Source organism: Charadrius vociferus, unplaced genomic scaffold (assembly GCF_000708025.1).
Source record: "Charadrius vociferus isolate BGI_N301 unplaced genomic scaffold, ASM70802v2 scaffold436, whole genome shotgun sequence".
Classification (NCBI taxonomy): Eukaryota; Metazoa; Chordata; class Aves; order Charadriiformes; family Charadriidae; genus Charadrius; species Charadrius vociferus.
The window spans coordinates 921,498-941,867 of record NW_009649187.1 but is presented as its reverse complement, the minus strand read 5'-3'; the positions used below and the strand labels follow the sequence as shown (position 1 = coordinate 941,867).

At 37.0% G+C, this 20,370-nt stretch overlaps 1 protein-coding gene across 1 annotated transcript in view; it reads left to right on the top strand.

The window, feature by feature from the left end:
• The first annotated feature begins 7,489 nt into the window (after positions 1-7,489).
• The window catches only part of CPEB3 (cytoplasmic polyadenylation element binding protein 3), an 85,012-nt gene continuing 72,131 nt past the window's right edge, over positions 7,490-20,370 (top strand). Inside the window, exons 1-2 of the mRNA XM_009888685.1 lie at positions 7,490-7,620; positions 7,848-8,752. Of these exons, the coding sequence (XP_009886987.1) occupies positions 7,859-8,752 (894 nt within the window). The 5' untranslated portion in view covers positions 7,490-7,620; positions 7,848-7,858. The remainder of the gene's footprint in view (positions 7,621-7,847; positions 8,753-20,370) is intronic.

The following is a 20,370-nucleotide window of genomic DNA, read 5'->3' as shown; positions in this document are numbered from 1 at the left end:
CCCGGCTCGGCTGACGGGGAGGGCGGCGGCTGGCACGGCGGAAGGGAAATTAATCCGTCTCTGTGGGCTTGTTGGCAATGACAAGGACAAGCACCCGGCGCCCTTGTAAGTGGCCCTTCGTGCTCGATGGAGGCCTGGTGGCCGCTAGCTTCTGTTCGCAAAGTGGGGTGAGGCGTGGGACAGCTGGTGGTAGGGGCAAGGGTCTCGTTGCAGTTTGTAGGCGCGCTTCCTGAAGGGAAAAAATCCTTCTAAAGTGCTTTTAAAATCCGTTGTGTGTTCTGAAGTCAATACAGAGCATCGCAGTCTATGAAACTGGAAATTTAGAGGCTGAAGAGCCTTTATTGAACAGAGGCGGATAGCACCTGGAGAGAGGTTGCCTTCCCGTTTATCTCTCTACCATGGGTGTCTGTCTCCTGCTTGTACTTCTCTGTCCAAGTGTATGTGTATTTGCATGCATGTAAAGGTTCTGCTTAAAGTCATGTTCTACAAGCAAAGGGCGAGATCCTACTTTTCAGAGGCAGTTGTGACATTCCAGATTCTTGTGAAGGTTCGTTAGTAAAGATCAACTTTGAATTTTCCTTTTCAGGTTTTATATAAATATATACCTGAGTATATTTTTAATAAACAGCTTTTGTCATAAGTTTTGTTACATGTAACTAGTCCCTGATACCTTGTGTAAATTACAACTTTGCTATAAACTGCAGTTGCTGCACAAGGTACTAATTTATGGGGCCAACCCCATAATTGTACAGCTGCTTCAACCTCGGCCTGTTCTTGGTTGAGACAAGTAGCATTTGCATGGTGGATATACATGGCTATAGATATCAGGTAGAATAGGAAGGAGACTTTACTGAATATACTAGATTCTTTGACCATGCTTCCTTAGCTAGGGAAAAATCAGTCTGGTTTTTAGAGTCTTTGTTGAGAGAAAAGTGTTGTAAAAATGCGTGGAAAATATCCAGACTTGGACCTGTAAGCTGTATTATGTGTATAGAGTAGGGAAGGTGTTGTTTATTTTCTAATTGCTACAAATATCATAAACAGGAATGCTAAAGTAGTTACAGTGATGTAAATGTTCTTTACAGGAAGTATGTATAGAAGCAAATAGGAAGAAAGCATCACGCTGACATCCTGTCCCAGAAAATTTATTTTGTACTTATTCTTGGGACAGTAACATTCAGTTTTTCTTGCACTGCTGAGAAGTCTTGCATGTACAGTGGCCTGAGTAAACCATATGGACATGACTTCCTGGAAGAGAACCTAATACACACTGTCTCAGTTACAGCTGTTCGTGAAATGTAAGCGCAATATTAGATATCAGAGTTTCTGTTTCCTAATCTTGTTCTGGAATAAGTGCGTTGTCTATTGACCAGAGGACTGATCAGCTAGACTAGCCAAATGCTTCGGTTTTATATATTTACTCCCAAACATTACAAATGGAAATAGGGAAGTTGGTTTTATTCCTAGGATTGTGTGATTTGTGCAATTTCTATATTTTCCTTTAGAGTGGGAAGGATATGCTAGTTGCTTGCCATTTAGGATAAAGCTATGAGGTCATGATGAGTAATAATGGTTGTGAACAATACTTACCTGAAGAAATGTAACCAGAACCCAGGATCACTTGGCTGCCATTTGAGGCTGAAGAACAGTCTGTGACATAGGTGGCTGCTTTGCTCTACCGCTGGCAGAGGGAGGGATGACAGGACTGGACAAAACTTGAGTGTCAGGTCAAGTAGTGAACACTTGGTAGGTTTGGACCTCTCTCTTCCCCCTGCCCCTGAAATATTAAAACATAATAGGATGCATAAAAACGTGATAGGACAAGGGGTAATAGTTTTAAACTGAAAGAGGGTAGATTTAAAATGGACATAAGGAAGAAATGTTTTATGATGAGGCTAGTGAAACCCTGGAACAGGTTGCCCAGAGAGGTGGTAGATGGCCTATCCCTGAAAACATTCAAGATCGGCTTGGACGGGGCTCTGAGCAACCTGATCTAGTTGAAGATGTCCCTGCTCATTGCAAGGGGGTTGGACTAGATGATCTTTTAAGGTCCCTTCCAACCCAAACTATTCTATGATTCTATAATGGCAGACCTCTTAACATCCCATGAATAGGTTAAAGATCCTGAAATTTAAAAACTGATGCGTGCCTTTTTATTTCTCAGGAGTTTGTTGGACAGCTTGGGGTATGTGTTCTCTATTTTTCTGCTTTTCTCTGAATCAAAGTGTGATCCTAAAATACATATATAACAAACTGTTTCTAAATTTGAGAAAAAACTCCTCATTCCCTGACAGAGCAAGAGTTGTCATTCCATCCTCATCTCTTCCTCTTAACAAGACCGGATATGCAGCTGCTCTATTCAAATGCTTGCTTTATTCTCCCCAACAATCTCCTCCTTCAATTCACTCTCCCTCATCCCCTCTTCCTCTTCATTTTCTTTCCACTTTTTATTCTTTATGCTTCTTTTTCTTCATTGGCGATTTCCACTGTAAATCTCAGGTTGCCTTTTGCAGTTTTTTCATTTTTTAAACTATTGCTTCCCATATCATCCCTTAGTAGATTCTTCTTTGTTCCTTCCTCCTGTCTCCATGACGTTCATTGCACTGTCTCACTCTGTCCGCTCATACCTTCACCTAGTAGTAGCTGCATTTCAGCCCAGAGAGAACGGTCCTGGGAACAGACTCCCTTTCACCAGTGCAAAGTGAGAGAAAATGATTGCTGCTAATTGAGATTCACTGATACTAGCTGGAGATGGCAGCCATTTTGAATTACATAAAACTGCACATTTCCAGGCAAGTACAGAACATAATGAAAATCACCAAAACCAATGTAAGCTATTTAGGGCTTAAAATTGAACCCTAAATTTGGCTATCAGATTTATGTCAAAAGATCAACTTTGAAAATATTAAGTTGTTTGATAACAAATTTATACAGATTTAAGCTTAATAAAGAAGTTGACAAAAAATTACTGTAATTACTGTGAGAATAATATGGAGGTATATTAAATATTTATCTGACCATTTCAGCAAAGCCTGAAAAAGAGGCCAAATAATGAAGGACCAGTACCTTAATACAGTTCTTTTGATCTGACAACATTAAGACCGTTGGAATTATTCACTGTTTTCAACAAAGCTAAGTAACCTGGCAAGATGAAAGTATTCTATTTTGGCAAAACTGCATTTTAACTGCTATGATAGTAATATGTAAAATTAAATTACAAGATCAGTTAGGCATTTTTTATCTACTTGATTCCATCTTTAAAAAGACAAGGAGCCCTCGATTAAGCTAAAATGAAACAAATCTAAACTGAGAAAAATGTTTCTACAATAAGACTCATTTTTTCAGTAACATAATACTTCATTTTAAGCTTTCAAGCAAGTTGGAATGTTCACTTTCTGGAAAAAAGACTAGTATGGTTTATTAGTCATAGTAAGCTTAAATTGCTTCATAACAAATTTCATAAAATGAAAATACACTCAATACAATATTAATTGATTTAGCTAGGCCTATTTGGGCCTTTCTTACATTTGTTTCTTTGGAACTGTCCCAGGTCAAGTAATTCAGATACCAGATTGAAGTAAGGTCTTGTGTTCTGATACAGCTGTTGTTATTATCCTTGAACTTCCAGTCAGAAAAGAGTTGGGTGGTAGAAACAAAGTATTTTCCTTCTAGTGGCTAGTTGATCAAAAACTCTCTTTAGGTCCTGATTCTCTTTGTTTCTGGAGTGCTTCTCCATTTGTGAATATCGTAATGAGCACTCTCCTTGTCTTAATAATTGATCTACAAAGTGAAGGTGTCTCCTGGGAAGAACTGACAGCAAGGGTGCGGTCCCTTCCACATGAATCCTCAAACATCTGAAAAGCAATAACCCAGAAGTAAATAGGGACATAAAGGAGGGGTGTAGAATGCCTAGAGCCAGCCTTGTGCTAGCTGGGGTATTTCAACAAATGAGGTATTTTCAGCTGCTGTAAGAAAGCAGTTTTCCTGCCCTTAATGATTCAGAGTAGCACAAACAGGTTAGAGCAAGTGTTGAGAAACTCTTAATTACAGCATTGATTTAAGGCAGGCAGACCATGCAGTCCAACATAAACAGACTGTAGAAAGCAGAGACATAAGTATTTTAACAACCCATTTTCAACTGCCCTAATTTATCTTTCTCAGCTTTAGTCATCTCTCTTTCACCCATAAAGCTATGCATATTTCATCTTTTGAAAAATCGGCCTATAATTTTATTAAACACTGATATTTTCACAGTTCTGATTTCAACTATGTAATTTCCATACAAGCATTAGTATTTGGTTCTGAATAATTAGTATTGTGAATAATTAGCCAGAATAAATATCCAGAATAATTAAGGGACCAGTACAAGACAGAACACAAGTGCTGGTAAAAGAAATTCTGAAAACTTTACCTGACCTACATTAATCATCAAAACACTAATATTTTATGAGAGGTACTCCTGTCAGGCTATATATTGATATGGACATTGGAGGTATGTGGATAGTGGGTAGTGGAAGGGAGGTAGTTGAAATGTGGAACCACAGTGTACAGAGTAGATGGAATGTTAAATAGTAAAATTTGCACGTTCCTTTTTTTTTTTCTGATTAGCTTTTTTTTTGGTAGAATTTTCAGTGTGGTAACAATAACTCAGTTATGAAAAAGTGGTAACTTGGAAATTGGAAACTATTCAAATAGTACAGCTTTTTGCCTATGTGCTGATTTTGATTTGTTTAAAATTTTCATATTCAACCTATTTGTGTTTGAGTTTCAGAATGGTTTTAGAAATTATGTTATGACAAGTGATTATTTCATATTTTCTTCATCTAAGCAACATGATACAGCCTCTTTTGTAACAGCTGTATATCTTATAGCTGGTATGAGCTTGTAATTAATTTCTTATACTAGAAGTCTGGAGTCTAGAAGGAAGTTTGGAAATACTAGAACAATTTCTTTGTCTAGTGATTGTTGTTCTGAATAGGTAGCTATTTGATCCGGGCTTATAAATTAAACTGTTAAAAGCTCTTACTTAATTACTCACTTCCAGTCAATCTGACAGATATTTATTTTCTCAGAGCTGGTCAGATCGCAGAAACTTTCCCTGGAAAGAGGGAGTGTGCAGGTATTTTTTTTCCTTTCGAGCCCTGTTCCTTTCAGGGAAGGCAGCAGTAAAATGCCACCTATAGATAAGACTTCAAACCCCATGATTCTTTGGGAGAGCATGCGCTGAAAGCTCCCAGTTGTCAAAGTGCTCTTGCCAGAGTGGTCGACTATTTGTCATATACCAAACCTGAAAGAAGAAAATAAATATACTGTCATTTTGTTGATCTATAAATACAGAAAATCCAAAGGTAACTGTTCCTTAAAAATTTCTGTGTTAACTGTGTGGGTTGCTGCATGCAAATAGAGCTGGTATTGCTATGGGGATATAGATTTCCTGTACTGGGTTGTAAATTTGTACAAATACTTACACCAGCAAATGATCAAGAGGTACTGCATATTAGTCCAACATTAGACATTGGCTGGCCTGTCTTTCAAAGTCATTTATTATCCAGTGTTTTTCCATTCAGACTGGCTTCATTCATTAAAGGTAGGTCTTGACCTTGACAAGAGGGTTGAATTGTGCAGTGATTTTTACCTTTAAGAAGCAATATGAAAATGAATGTGGATTACAGTCCGTAGGATAAAGTTCAAAAACAACTAGTGAAGTCAAGGTACATATTTGAAGCAACTGCTGTGCTAGCCACTATAGATAACCTGGTGACTAACTGATTTAAATATACTTTATTGACGACAGAATTTTAACATTTCAGCTGCTATGTTTTTCTCTCTAAATATATTTTTGTACTGATAGCTCAGAACCAGGGGAGGGGTAAATAGAATCTTTTTCCCTCTCTAGTGTGGAATCATCAGTAATTTTGTGTAGCCTTAGGAGTAATAGTGATTTTGATAGAAATGAAGCTAATGGAAAGCTATACAGAGCTTGGTATATTATTGCTTACTGCAGTGTTGCTTTAAACTGCCTTGCAAGGTTTTCTGCACCCCCAGCAGCAGCAGAGCTGCCTGTTATGGATGTAATATTTTACTCCATTCTTGGTATAGACTTAGCATAGTCTGTTCATGAACCCTTGCTGTTCTGTTTATATATTGAACAGGTAAATTATAGGGAGCATAAGCAGTAACTTAATTGATAGCAGTAACCTGTCCTGACATTCATTTTAGCTAAAAAATATGTGTATGGCTCAGAAGAGATTTAAAAGAAAGGAACAAAAAATGTTGAAGATACACATGGACCCTCTGAAAACTGTTGATGTCAGAAAGGAGAGGGTTGTCGATTTCACTCTTTGCTACCTTTCTTTAACTGTTAATTAATTTGGCTTTACTTTGTTACATTGAAACAACAGTCCTAAAAAATTCAATCTTAGGAATGTACATGTCATATTATTAACTCAATAGAAGTGCAATTAAGTATTCAGTGATGACCATCTTTGACATAGTTACTCAATTAAAGTAAGTGATTTTTGGCTCATTTAAAGTACTTTTGAGATTTAGAATGATCTCCTCAATTGACTAAAAGTCTGCAAAATGTGGAGGTTCCTGTTCTAGTTTCAAACGATTGCTGTTTGTTGATGTCTGTATATGCATTAGTGCTATTGTGTTTGAAAATAATCAAATTCCACGATCTGTCCTGTTTCATATGAAGCACCATTTCTTGCAGATATAAGACTCAACCATTCTACATACATTTACTTTTTCAAGTTTAAACTTATGTATTGATTTAGCAAATATTTCGCATCACTAGCCTTTGTCTTGTGCATATAAATACGGCTTTTAAAATGTGGCATGTCTAGATTTTAGATGTTTCAATTTGGCCCATTTTTATTTTTCCTTGTGAAAGCATCTGGAACATCATAGTCTAATAATACCTCCCAGATCTGCTCGTTTTGACCTTATTTTTTTCCAGTGAACAAATTACCGATGATTTCATATCCAGAGAAATGTAGCAAGCAGAAATACCTTTAAGGAGAGGGCTTCTTTGATGTAAAATAGCGTTTTACACGCAACGATCGTAAAGTCACGGAAGGCAAATCTAACACCCATCGGTGGCTTTGTACCTGGAGTGTCTCCACATCCCCCCCCCGCCCCGGCATTGCGATCGCTTCCCGTGCCCGCAGCCAGCGCCGAGCCGGGCGGCAGAAAAAGGGCCAGAAAACGCCGGTGCAGCGGAGAACCGCTCCTGTTTCCCTGCGAGATTTCGTGTGCGCTTTCTCTCGGGTACACTGAAATAATTGAAAGCTTGTTTGTTAATTAAGGAAAATCGGTACCCGGCTCCTTTAAAGGTCCCCTAATAGAAAAGGGGGTGGAGAAGAGTGAAGACTGGTGTCTTTTTAACCTTGCTGAAGGACGCAGCAGTATTTATTGACGTATGCAAATAACCAGGGGGAGGAGGTGGAGGAGGAGGAGGGTGCTTGGAAAAACAGGAACCAGAATCAGTTTCTCATTGCAGGGTGAGAGCTCTGAGTTCCGGTGTAAGAGAAAAGAGACGTGGCGAAATTGCTGTATATCTCTGCCCTATAAGCACATCTCTCATTTAGACTGAAGGGAAACAAGGCATCAAAAAGGGTGAAGCATCTTAAAAAATATTTTCAAGGCAATCTAGCTCGATCAAAGGTTACATATTCCTAAATGGGGGAGGGGGAAGATTACGGGTTTGCCTTGCAACTTGCTGTAGCGTAGCACTAGCAATAGGATGAGAATTTTGGCCGGCAAATGATTAAAACAGCCTGGTTTGTGGTATGAATGACAATGTTAATAATCTGTCTTTGTGGTTTTTTCCCCTACTGTTTCAGCTGCGCAAACCATGCAGGATGATTTACTGATGGACAAAAGCAAAGCCCAGCCCCAGCAGCAGCGGCAGCAACAGCAGCAAGATCCAAACTCAGCAGAAGCCCCCTCTACGCCCATCTCGTCGGAGACACCCAAACCAGAAGACAACAGTTCAGTGACTAGTATCGGCACATCGGCTCCTTCCCAAAATAGCAAGGAGAAGATGCAGATGGAGTCTCCCATTTTGCCTGGCTTGAGCTTTCACCAGCCTCAACAAGAACCTGCAGCCGGCACCTCCTTGTCTCCCTCCTTCGGCAGCACCTGGTCTACAGGGACCACAAACACGGTGGATGATAGCTTTTTCCAAGGGATTACTCCAGTCAATGGGACAATGCTTTTCCAGAATTTTCCACACCATGTCAACCCTGTATTTGGTGGCACTTTCTCACCTCAAATTGGCCTAGCTCAGACTCAACACCACCAACATCAACAGCAGCAGCAGCAAGCTCAGCAGCAGCAGCAGCGGAGGTCACCTGTAAGCCCTAATCAGGCACCTTTCGCCCAGAGAAATGCTGCTTACAGTCATCAGCCCATCATGACCAGCAAACCGTCTTCCTCCTCTGCCTCTTCTTCTTCCTCCTCCAGCTGGAATAACCATCAAAACGCGGCTTGGAGTACACCTTCCAACCCTTGGGGTGGGCTGCAGGCTGGTAGGGACCCTCGAAGGGCAGTTGGAGTGGGGGTTGGCGTGGGAGTGGGGGTCGGCGTACCCTCCCCCCTCAATCCCATTTCACCCCTTAAAAAACCATTCTCCAGCAATGTCATTGCCCCTCCGAAGTTCCCACGGGCTGCACCCTTAACCCCCAAATCCTGGATGGAAGACAACGCGTTCAGGACGGACAATGGCAACAATCTGTTGCCTTTTCAGGTAAATGACTACATACACCTTCTACATGGTGACAGCTATCACAAAATTATATTTTTTGAAGGGGTGTATTTCATGTTACTGTTTTATCTGAGGCATCTCCATAACTCCTATTTGCATTGAATAGTCACCTTATATGAAAGAGTGGGGTTGATCCTAGGGAATGCATACACAAAGATTCCAAATTCTGGCTTAAGGTTTACAGTCTTACTTTTCTTGTAACTTACTCTTAAATGTGACAGGGCTTTTTTTGTTGTGGGTTTTTGTTTGTTTGTTTGTTGCTGTTTTTTTAGCATCTGAAAGGTAGTAGCCTTCTTTCATGGAAAAACAGGTTTGGCAGGCTACATTCTGTTGGTGCTGTGTGTGTGATAATTTTTTTTTTTTCACATTCTTCCATACGTGAGAAACAGAAGACAGTAAAATTGCTGGCTTCAGTTTTCTAATTGGCATGTTAATTTTAACCAAAGATGCTTCTTGACCCAAAATCCAGTTAATTATTTTATCACCATTGAAATAACTAATTGTCCTTATGTTGTGGTGGGATTTAACAGGGAGTCTGTTCGCATAAGGTATACATTTCAAAAGCTGTATACATCTAATACATACACCCTGCTGTTATATTCACAGTGGACGTTTTGAATACATCTAGAAGCAGCGTGGGTGTGTATGGAAAGAGTACCTGTCCTTTCCAGTAAGGAAATGCCTAATACAATTGACGTGATTTAGAAATGGCAGGGAGGTATTGTATAAAATAAACCATTTTATCCCGTTCAGAATATTTGCAGAGAAAAGAGACAATAGGACACGACCTTCAGAGCCATATTGCAATGGAGTCTATTTACTAGCTACATAGCTCTGAAATATTTAAAGCTGCAGTGCCCTTCACTGTTTTTTTTTATCTATGACGACAAAGCAGATCAATTGCAGCTGAAACTGGGCCACATAGAAGATTTGCAATTTTAATGCAGAATGAAACCTGTCATGGTGTGAAATCCATTTTAAGTTGAAAAAAGCAGAGCATACACTTGCAGCTATATCTATACAAGGTGAAGTGAATCTTAAATTTCTTCTAGGTTAGCTTTTTTTGTCTCGGACAAATCGAAATTTTCTGTTTTGAAATGCCATGAAATCTTTCATATATGCTTTCTCTTTAGGTAATGGCTTTCTTAACAAAGTATGAAGTCTCAAACATTTTTAACTTATCAGTATGTTAAGAATAGCATCTAGATTGACGCTTAGTATTAGAAACAAAGTAAAAAAAAAAATAAAAATCGAACAATCCCCCCTCCCCCGACTTTAAGAGATCATTGAAGTAAAATATATACATTCCTGTGCACTTTCCAGTCCCATTCAAAGAGGGCACCTTATAGTCAGCCCTGAAATTTCATTTTGCTGCTTCATTCTGTTTAAAGGGAGAGTTGCTAATTTTTGATTGGCTACCCTCAATGAAGGCGGAGTGGCTTCTGGTGAACTGCTGGTCAATGTCTCTGTAGCACTGAACTCTGGAGAAAGATTATTCTTTAGACACAATATGCCTGGTGAAACTACTATGTTGCACGAGCACAGCAACACAAAAGCTAGTGAATATAGCTCCCAGTCAATTTTTAGGAGTGGGAAATGTGTTTCAATTTACAGTTATTCTTTTATTTAAATTGTCTACATGTAAGACATTACAAATTCTGGTAAATTTGAATTAGTAGGGAAAAGAACAGTAAATGGTCCTATTTCTGTGGTTTGGTTGGTAAGATACATCTTTAATGAATACACAACTTTATTACTGTGACTGTAAATTGTCACAAATTAAACTAGCAGGCATTTTAGTCATCACTAGAAGGAAAAGTAGATAAATATTTTTAAATAAAAGTTATTTTTATTTTAAAATTAGGTTTTGAAAAGCTAAGGTATTAGCCAATGTGTAAATTTGGAGACTTGTTTTTTTTCTCTGTGAATTTAATCTGGTATTTTCCTGTTCAACTGAAAGCAAATAGTTAGACTACTCTCAGCACCAGCTGGAATAACAGTCTGATTTCAGAGACTCAGAAAACTTGTATTTTTTTTTTCCTATTAGACTCTTTTTAACACAAGCTGCTGAATTTTGCATACAAGATTGTAATCTGGGTTGATGTTGATTGCTATACTTAAAAAATTTCCAAAGAACTCTTGAAACCATACTATTAATAGGAGGCAAGTGTTTAGTTACATCGATAAAAATGAAATTCAAACTCATATGAGAGTTTAATATTTGCTACTTGGATTCTGGTTGCCTTTTTCTTCTTCACCTTCTCCTCCCTCTACGCTTCACACCCCCCCTCCCAAATTGGGCAATATGTTGACACGGTTGACACAGTAAGTTCTGCTTGTCAGCACTATCAAGTAATTCTGGCAGGTTTATCCATTTACATCTGCCACCCTTCATAACTGAGCGTTTTTGATCTGCTGCAGAAATGCCTTTCAGTAAACTTGCTAGCAACACGTTAATGTACATTAGCAAGTTCTTTGTGCTAACCCATTCTTTTCTCTCATGTTGAGATGATAAGACTTTTTAAAATTTGTGGTTTATGTTTAAATAATTCCTTAATAAGATATGAAGCTCAAGATGTTATAAGTAAAAAAAAAAAAAATTAATGCGTTCACTGGTTGAATTAACATCAGTGATACCCATTTTTTAATTCACGTCTTTGCCGTGATCAAAAATTTTAAGTAGAAAATTTCTATAATCACGGTTTGTGTTCTGAGTCTGTAATATTTGAAGACAGCTGATACTGAGCTACTGATACATCTGGTTCTAGGAAAAAATGTTGAATTTGAAAGTCTCTTAAGAACATGTATATAAAGCAATATGCTAGACGTCTTCACCCCCAAATTTGAGTAATGCATTAGCACACCTTGTACGTCAAAACCAATTGACATCTGTCCCAAGGAGTTGTGCTGCAGAACATATCAGAACATTTAAAATATCAATTGGCAGGAATTCTGTTGGTGTCTGCCTTGTGATTGGTGTTGAAAGGCAACTAAAAATGCTTTGGAGGAGACTGTTTCCATATACTTACTGAGGAAAATTGATGGCACTCTATAAAAAAAGAAATTGAAGATCCAAAGTTGACGCTTGAAAGGGAAAAGAAAATAAGCAGTCCGTCTGGAACGAAATGTAATGTAGCAAATAAGAGTTGAAGATAAGATCACAGGAATAAATGTGTAACAACAGACGATAGGAAATACAGAAATGTGGCAGGTTTGTTCTTCTGAATATTCTTTTGGCTTCTGAGTGGTTCAGGCAAAGGTCCTCTGTTATGAATGTCATATGACAAGCAGTAGCGTTGTGCCATTGTGCTAGGTGATCCTCATTTCTGGCATTTGAGGCTGACATTAACTGATTGTCCCTGGGACCTGGGCAACGGTTCAGTTCCTTTTTAGAGCAGAGTGGTGGGGCTTGAAGAGAGCTATTGTCATCTCTTGCTTCTGAGCTCCTCCCAGAATTCTCTTTTCCTCCATTTATCTCAGGTAAACAGTGTATTTCTTCTGGCCATAGGAAGATATTGGGACACAGCTTGTGGGGTTAGGAGGATTGGTACTGCCTGAAATAGACCCTTGGAAGTATGGATAAGATGTTCTCTTTAGAGTGGGAAGATAGAGAGGGAATTAAATGATTGGACACCGGTATGCTAATTAAGGCAGTCTACCCTGTGGACTTTTAATAATAACACTAAAAAAATTCTTCAAGTTCTGCTGCTTTCTGAGTAATGTTCTTTAGAAACAACAAAAAATGCACAATTGCAAGTTTTAGATTTAAAAAATGCATAGCAGTTTGGTGCTCTGAAGATTCTGGCATATATCAAGTCATTCTCGTCATCTTTACTGATAAATACTTCCCTAGCGGAGATAAATAAAAAAAAATGACTGAATTAAAATGAGTTCAAGTATTGGAACATTCATGAGTGTAACTAATACAGTTTTATATTTATGACTAGAGGAGTTTTACTGACTAATACACTCTGGCGACTGTCATTTTAAAGTCTTTGTTAAAATCAAGATTTTTATTTATTTTTTTTTTTCCAACCGGAACTAGTTGGAATGCAATAAGTCTATTTGAAGATTGATTTTTAAAGCACTGTATTTCTTTAGAATAAATTTTATATTCTGGGCTCTGGCTTCTCGACAGTTTAGTAGGTAACCATTCTTAGTGTTACTGGTGTATTGAAAACTATTTGTAAACATGTAGGAAAAAGAAAACCATCTAATCTTAATGTTTTTTACTCGATGACACACAAGTACTGACTGGTATCCTGCAACTTTATGAACAAGAAAAAAGAAAGAGGAAAAAAAAAAAAGAACCTGGTTGTTGTGGAAGTAACTTAGTCTACTTTTCTTTTTATTTTTTTTCCCTCCTCCTTGCTTACATGCTTCTGTCGTTACTATTAATTAGCACAATAAGTAGCCTCATTCTGAATCTTAAAAAGCGAGAACACAGGTCACACTATCCTTGTAGTCTTCCAGTGTAACAGATACAAGCAATATATGTTTTAGCCTTAGTAGTTGTGAAGTATTTTACTATTTTTGTTAATTTTAAATTTGAGTTCAAAATGCCTGCATTTTCAAATTGATTAAAATACAGTAAGAGTACAGAAGAAAAAGCACGACTGTTTTGTATTTATACTATGATGATTTGATCACTAATTACTTATTGATTGATGTCTTGATTTTAAGTAACCAATTAAATCATGGATAAGCCCTCAAAGTCGGTGAAGGTAGAGCAAAGGTGTGAGTTCAGTATGCAGCTGATATTCTGAGCAACTCCATTTATAAGCAGGACTTCCTTAGAAATATTAAAAGTAGAACATGAAGAACAATGAATCAGTAATTTTGGTTTAAAGATTTGATAAATGAATTATCCGATGGTCCTTTGGGAGATAAGGTAGAAGGGAAGGTGAAGGGCATGGTAATTTATTTTGCTATTTCCCTTCTTGGATCATCCCCAGTTTTCATTTTTTTTGTCTAGAGGCCACTCTTGTGATTTGAATGTAAGAGGAAGAGGGGCCTGGAAAAGTAACGTTTTCCTGTTCCAAGTGATTTTCAAGAAGAAAATAAGAGTTTGCTGAGTGGATGATGAACATTTTCATTTCTTAGCAGTTGGTGAAATAGCTCTCCTTTCATTAAGGTTTCTCATGAGTGATTCTTGGCTGAAGCATACTGAAGGGAAGCTAAAAGATAGCACTGCTTAGTTTTAGGTTATATGGTGATCTTAAACTGTATTCATCTGAATTTTGCTTGGATTGAATAGACTACTGTGCTTTCAAAAACTTTTAAATTAGGCTGACGAGAAAATCATACCAGAACTATCCAGTGATGAGTTTTCAGAGAAGCTGTAAGGCTCTCTGGCTTTTATTTGTTTCTCTTTTTCCAACTGATCACTTGAGATAGTGTTATGAGTTTGAAAATACTATTCATAAATAAAAGATGCTTGTCCTAGAAATTTAATCAAAACATTATTCCAAATTGTGGCATAAACTACCACAGGAAATAGAGGCCTTTACAAACTTCACTTTTTTCCCCCAAATAAGCATGCTGCTTTGATTTTGCTTTTGCTTTTATCATAGTAACATGTAATATGTTATTTAAGGAAAAGGTTAGAGACCTTTAGCATAATGGCAGTTAGCAGACTTTAGATAGAAAAAATAATCTCTTTTCTCTTTCTTTTCCCTATTTCTCCCCACTCTGTCTGCTCAGCTCCCAGAAATCAATATTGAAAGCTTTTGATGTGCAATTGTTGGTTGCAATTAGCTGGTGAAATTGGAGCACCATATTCTTCAGGCATGACAGAGGATTGTTTACTTCTATTCCATGTCTTAAAAAAAAATAAAAATCAGGTTTTTATTGTCAGAAGATATCAAAAGCTAGGTAAAGAAATTCTGTATAATCTTCAAATGGGAGAAACAGTAGAAGTAGGTGGAAGTTACTGTCTTCTTTCAGGGGTAATCAGACTTGTGCCCTTCTAGCCTATTGCAAGCCCAGTTAAGTCCTTAGTTTTGCAAGATGCTGCCTGAAGTAGTTCTTACCATTTCTTATCTTAACCTACTTGTTTGGTATGGTGGGGTAGAAGTAAAATTTCAGAAAGGTCAGGAAATGGAGTTTTCTAATTCCTGTTTACTCAGCAAAGGTCAGGTAAACTTCCCTTTGGACTCTTCCTGGTGCTATGTGCGCTAATAATTTTTCTCATATAGGGAAACTTCCTAAATGTCCTCATGTGTTTAGAGATTTGGTTTTTTCCTTCTAGACAGCAACAAGAATAAGTGGAACACGTAGCATGAGAGAAATAAGCTATGCATACAGGCTGCCCAGAGAGGTTGTGGAGTCTCCCACACTGGAGACATTCAAAACCCGCCTGGACGCTGTCCTGTGCAACCTGCTGCAGGTGACCCTGCTCTGGCAGGGGGGTTGGACTAGATGAGCTCCAGAAGTCCCTTCCAACCCTGACCATTCTGTGATACTTCAAAGCTTTAGGCAAATTTTCCATTCCCAGTAATATCAGCATTTGGTGTACAAATACATGCAAAATAGGTCTATATATCTGCATATGTATAAGCAGTTAATTTTCTCCAGGAAACAATTGTAATTAATTTTCAGTAACACCTGCTTTAGAACTACATTGACAATATACGTTTTGGTGTTATTGAGATAATTTGCCTCTTTTTCATACTTAAGCGAAACCTCTTTTTTTCAGTGACTATGCAAGCTGAAATGTAATAGTTTTCCATTCTCATTTTCTAACAAGTGTGTCAGAGCAATGTTTAGACTTCTCAGTTTTTAGGCTGTTGTGACTTTTTATACATTCTGTAACTACATTTAGGATACCATTACCGTGTTTTGTTTCATTATTTCTTCTTTATTTAATTTTCCCCTGTTTCATTTAGTAGAAATTTACAAGAAGTGCAAAAGCATTACTTTTAAGCAATTATTAGAATATTGTACATACCGATTATAAGCAGGTGTCTCAAAGTAGTTAGATGAATATACTATTTTTGTATCTAGAAATAGATCTTCATTTGTGTAATCTTTTTATTCTTGCTTGTAAATTTTAGAATTTTAAAAAGGCAAGTTGTGAAATGCCGCAGAAACTTTGTACGTCTTCAAACTTGGTTAACATTTTCATTTTTGTAAGCTTCAATTATGTGATTCTGTCTTTTCCTGTAAGTTCCCAGTAGCATTTGTAAAACACAGCGATTTGATGCCTTCCTTTTCCTCATTGTTTAATGTGGCTCTGTATCTTTGTTGCATTCTTTTCAAACTCATCCCAGAGAAAATTGTTGATTTTTCTAAGCTCTTATAGAAGAGAAGTACTGTGCTGATCAGGACAGCTACTGATCTGCTTTGTCACAACAGTGTTAGGAGAAGGGGTGGTGTGATCTCCATTCTACAGATGTAAGTAAGAGGAACAGAGCCTGGAGAAATAATTTTCTTCTCAATGTTCAATCTGAGAAGACTAAAAAGTTGAGTTTTTTTCCTTAAATATTTAGTGCATTTGGGTCTTTGAAAGCAGAACATCCATTTACTGTCTTAAAGTTTGCTTCTTATGTCAATCTGAAATTAGTCACTAAAAAGTGAAGGAAACAAATTGTCACCTGTGAAAAGTTTTAGTCTCTTACATGCCATTTATTCAGGAAGAACTTTTCGTCAGGGAAAAGAAGCAAAATATTTAATTTCCTTAATTGTGAGACCCACTTTTCCTTTAACTGTCTATGTCATTCTCTCTACATCTTCCAAATTCTGCAAGAAACAACACAGAACTTATATAAACAAACAGCCTCTTAATTATTCATAAACATCACTGATGGCCACTGGATGAGATGGGGTTTTCATCAGAAAAATGGTTTTGAAATTTAGACAGCTGTAGTTTATTCATGCAAAAAGGTAGAATTTAAATCGCACAGGCAGTCTTACTCCTGTACCTCCTAACTTTTTTTTTTTTCTGTATGGCTTTGCAAAATTTGTAACAATTGCAGTTTTCTTTTAAATTTCCTACAGCTTAAGTAAAATACTTAAGCAAAACCACAGATTCTGTTACATGTTAGGATGATGAGCTTCACATGATTCATCAGCCAAGTTGGAGTCTTTTGATCAACTCTACAGATTGTTGTTGGTTTAACGAAGTTAATGAAAATAAAGTGTACAGAGCACATACTGTCAACGGGTTTCAGTTTTGGGTGAAGCGTGATTTTGTGGACATGGCCCCTTTTTTTGTTTCTTCCAGTCTTGAATTGTTCAACTCCACTCCTTTCAAACTTCCCTTCTCCTTCTTTCTGTTCCTGCTTTTTGATCCCCTTTTTTATTGAGGCTTCTCATTTGAGTTGGCCTTCCCTATTTGGCTTGAAGTTACAGGGGAAAGCCCAGTAAAGCCCTGTAGAATTGTATTTGCTTACTTTGTGGGAATTGCTCCTGTGCAAACTTAATAGCATGAGGGGTTTTACGTAGTTTTAAACATTGAGGGAGAATAGAGTTTTCAGAAATATTAGTTAGAAGTTCTACATTTTAGGAATTTAGAAATTTTAACCAAGTAACTTAGTCTGAACATGCTGAACTGATCTTTCCCCATCCCCACACCCAGCTTCCAGAATGTGTGACTTGGGATGGTTTTTCACACAGATTGACAGAAAAAACACTTCTGACATAAAATGAGAAAAGCATTATGTCTTTAACATGGACATTTTCTATATAGCTAATTTTCTTTTATGTCATAATTGTAAGTGGATGTTCCAGTGAAGTTCATCTTTCCTTCATGGAAGAATTATTGTGAGAGGTACTCATCTGAAAACAATTCACCTTAAAAAAAGTTACATTGGGCAACAGTGTGAGCACTTAAAGCTGACCCTTTAATGAGAAATGTCAGGCAACTTTAGAAAGTGATGTTATCTACAGTGCATTATGTTTCTGAATTTCTCTTCTATATGTAAGAATGGCTCTTCAAAACAAAGAAAATCACCCCTGAAGCTTCCTTGGTTTTGATCGCAGAGTGGCAAAGGCTTTTTTTTTTTTTGTGAGTAAGATTTATTTCCTAAAGGAAGTCTTTGGTATTATGGCTTCTTATGAAAGTTGCTAAAAATGAAACCTTTTAGTTGAAAACACTTGAATGGTAAAATATTATTTTGGATTAAATAAAAATCATAATTCCTCCTTGGAAGTTGCTGCTTCATTCTGCTTGAAGCAATGGAAACGTTTTAGGCTTTAACTGCTGTTGCTTGTTAGTTATAAGCAAGGGAAAGAAAACTAAAAGGAAGAAGTTGCCTTATTGTCTTGAATGGTTAAGCAGTTCCTACCTGATAAGAATTAAAAAGGCCAGCCCAGTGATTTTTGACTTGATTTTGAAGAATAAAGTTGAAATTAAAGCAGATCCTTTAATGGATTATTTTACTTTGTGAAGGAGGTTTGTTAAAAGCATTCGTGAATTAACATGCAGGTAGCTAGTGTTACTACCATTTACTACATGACCTTTACAGTAATTGTACATTTGTAAAGGGTTAATAAATAATTAATGTATTCACTGATTGTTAGGGTCCAGCATATTAACAGATGGCTTGTAACCAAATCTAATACCATCTCTTGATGTGCTTAGTAACCATTAAGATGTATAATAACCAAGTCTGTCAAATGTTTATAACCTACTTCATGGTTTTGAAATTTTCTTTAAACTGCTTATAAAGATAGCTTTTACATTTCAATCATGATTACTGTAACAGTCTGACCTAATACTTCATCTTGTTAAATAATTATTACTCATGTATTTTTTCTAGGATCATATTGTTTCTTCCTTCATCATTTAAAAAAAAATAAACTGAAAACAGTGAAGCCTCTCACAGTAACAGAAAGGGCTTTTCTTAAAACTCACAAAGCCTTAAGTAGCAGCTAACTGTGCAGTAGGAAGACTAAGGCAGAACAAGAAGGTGGAGGAAACAAAGTCAGGGATAAGAAAAAGTAGGATTTTTATACTACAAAATAAAAGTGAAGTTGTCATGTTGTAATCTTGGATTACCATATATGAAAATATACCTATTCACTTTCTGTAGATGAGAATTTCTGCAAAAAATCTTGCAAAGTTTAGGCTGGGGTTGACATTTCAGTGGTAAGGGTCCTCAGCTTGGTGGCTCCTGCTACGTTTGGCTGCTAACAAATGAAGCTGTACCTGTGTACTTCCAAGTAATAAAATCAGCCACAATTGTCAGCAGAGTTTACAAGTAATGTTTTGATGTAAGCTTCTGCTGACAGTCTTACCTCCCTTGTCTAAACAGGAACATGCTCTTCTGACATGGTTTTGCAAAGTAGAAAGAGTAGATTACTTGTATAATAGTTTTTTGTTGTTAGGCAAAGGAGAAGTAACTGACATCGTGTGCGCCATTTAAAGCTGCTTGAAAATGGATTGTAGTAAATTTTGCAGCTTGTTTGGAAGGCTTCACTTTCTAGAGAAATTGGAAAGTTTTCTTGGTATTTTGCTTACATAGTATCCTTGTTTGAATATAAACTTGAACTGGTAAATGTTTCAAAATATGGCTCAGTCCTTGGCTCCATTGGGTGTGTAGAGGATGGAGAATAATTTAGAAGAACAAATACAATGAAAATAGCTTTTTTAATGAATACACATGTGGACAGATGCAAAAGGCAACCCTAGTAGAAGTATGATTTTTTCATATAGCATGCAATTTTGTTTACCTTTTCGCACTTAACATTTATACCCGTGGTTTATAATTGTCCAGAAATTAACTAATAAACTCTTGTCATTCTCTTTTCTGTGTCCTTCTCTCTGGTTGATGAGGTCCAAGTTTATAGTGAAAACTGAGTCCTTGAGGTCATGACCTTCTAGTTAGTGCTATTAAATATCATCCTGCTTTGCTGCAGTTATTCAAATGAATTTAATTCTACCTGTATGATGAGCTGATCTCTGTACTAGTGATATCTTATAAATATTATTAGCAAGTTCCTACTTCAATAACCAACGTTATTGATAAAATTGGTCTCAAGAGTTGTCTTTGATAAACTCCATTAGTAACTTCTCTTTAGCAGATTTCTCTGTTTGGCACTATCACTTCTTACCATTTTTGTAATTTTCTTTCTTACTTCAGATGCACTAATTACCACTTTTTCCCACTTTTGTAGTTACTTTGCTTGTAGTATTGTATATGAAATGCTATCTTGAAGTCCTTGTTAGTTCAGTCATATCCTATTCTTTCACGAAAAAGAAATCATACTTTCCAGGATATTGCATCATTAACGTACATTATCTCTGCATTTTAGTTCTTAAAGAGAAGACATCCTTGAATTTCAGTCATAAAAACTACTAACAGTGTTTGTCATCTATAGTTCAATATCCTGCTTCAGTTATTGCAGTTCTTTCATTTTTATTTTGCTGGTCAGATACACACGGTACTGACTTTCTTACTTGGAGTAGCTGTAGTTGTTCCTCTAACTGTGCCTTACCGGCCGATCACAGTGTTCACGTGCACCTGATGTCTATTATTGAATTGGATAGATGATATTGCTTTGTCTCTTACTGTTTACCCTTGTTTACCTGGAGGCAACATTATTTCCTCCTGGCTTTTTCTGATATGTTTTTGTTTAATTCTTTTATCATTCTTTTG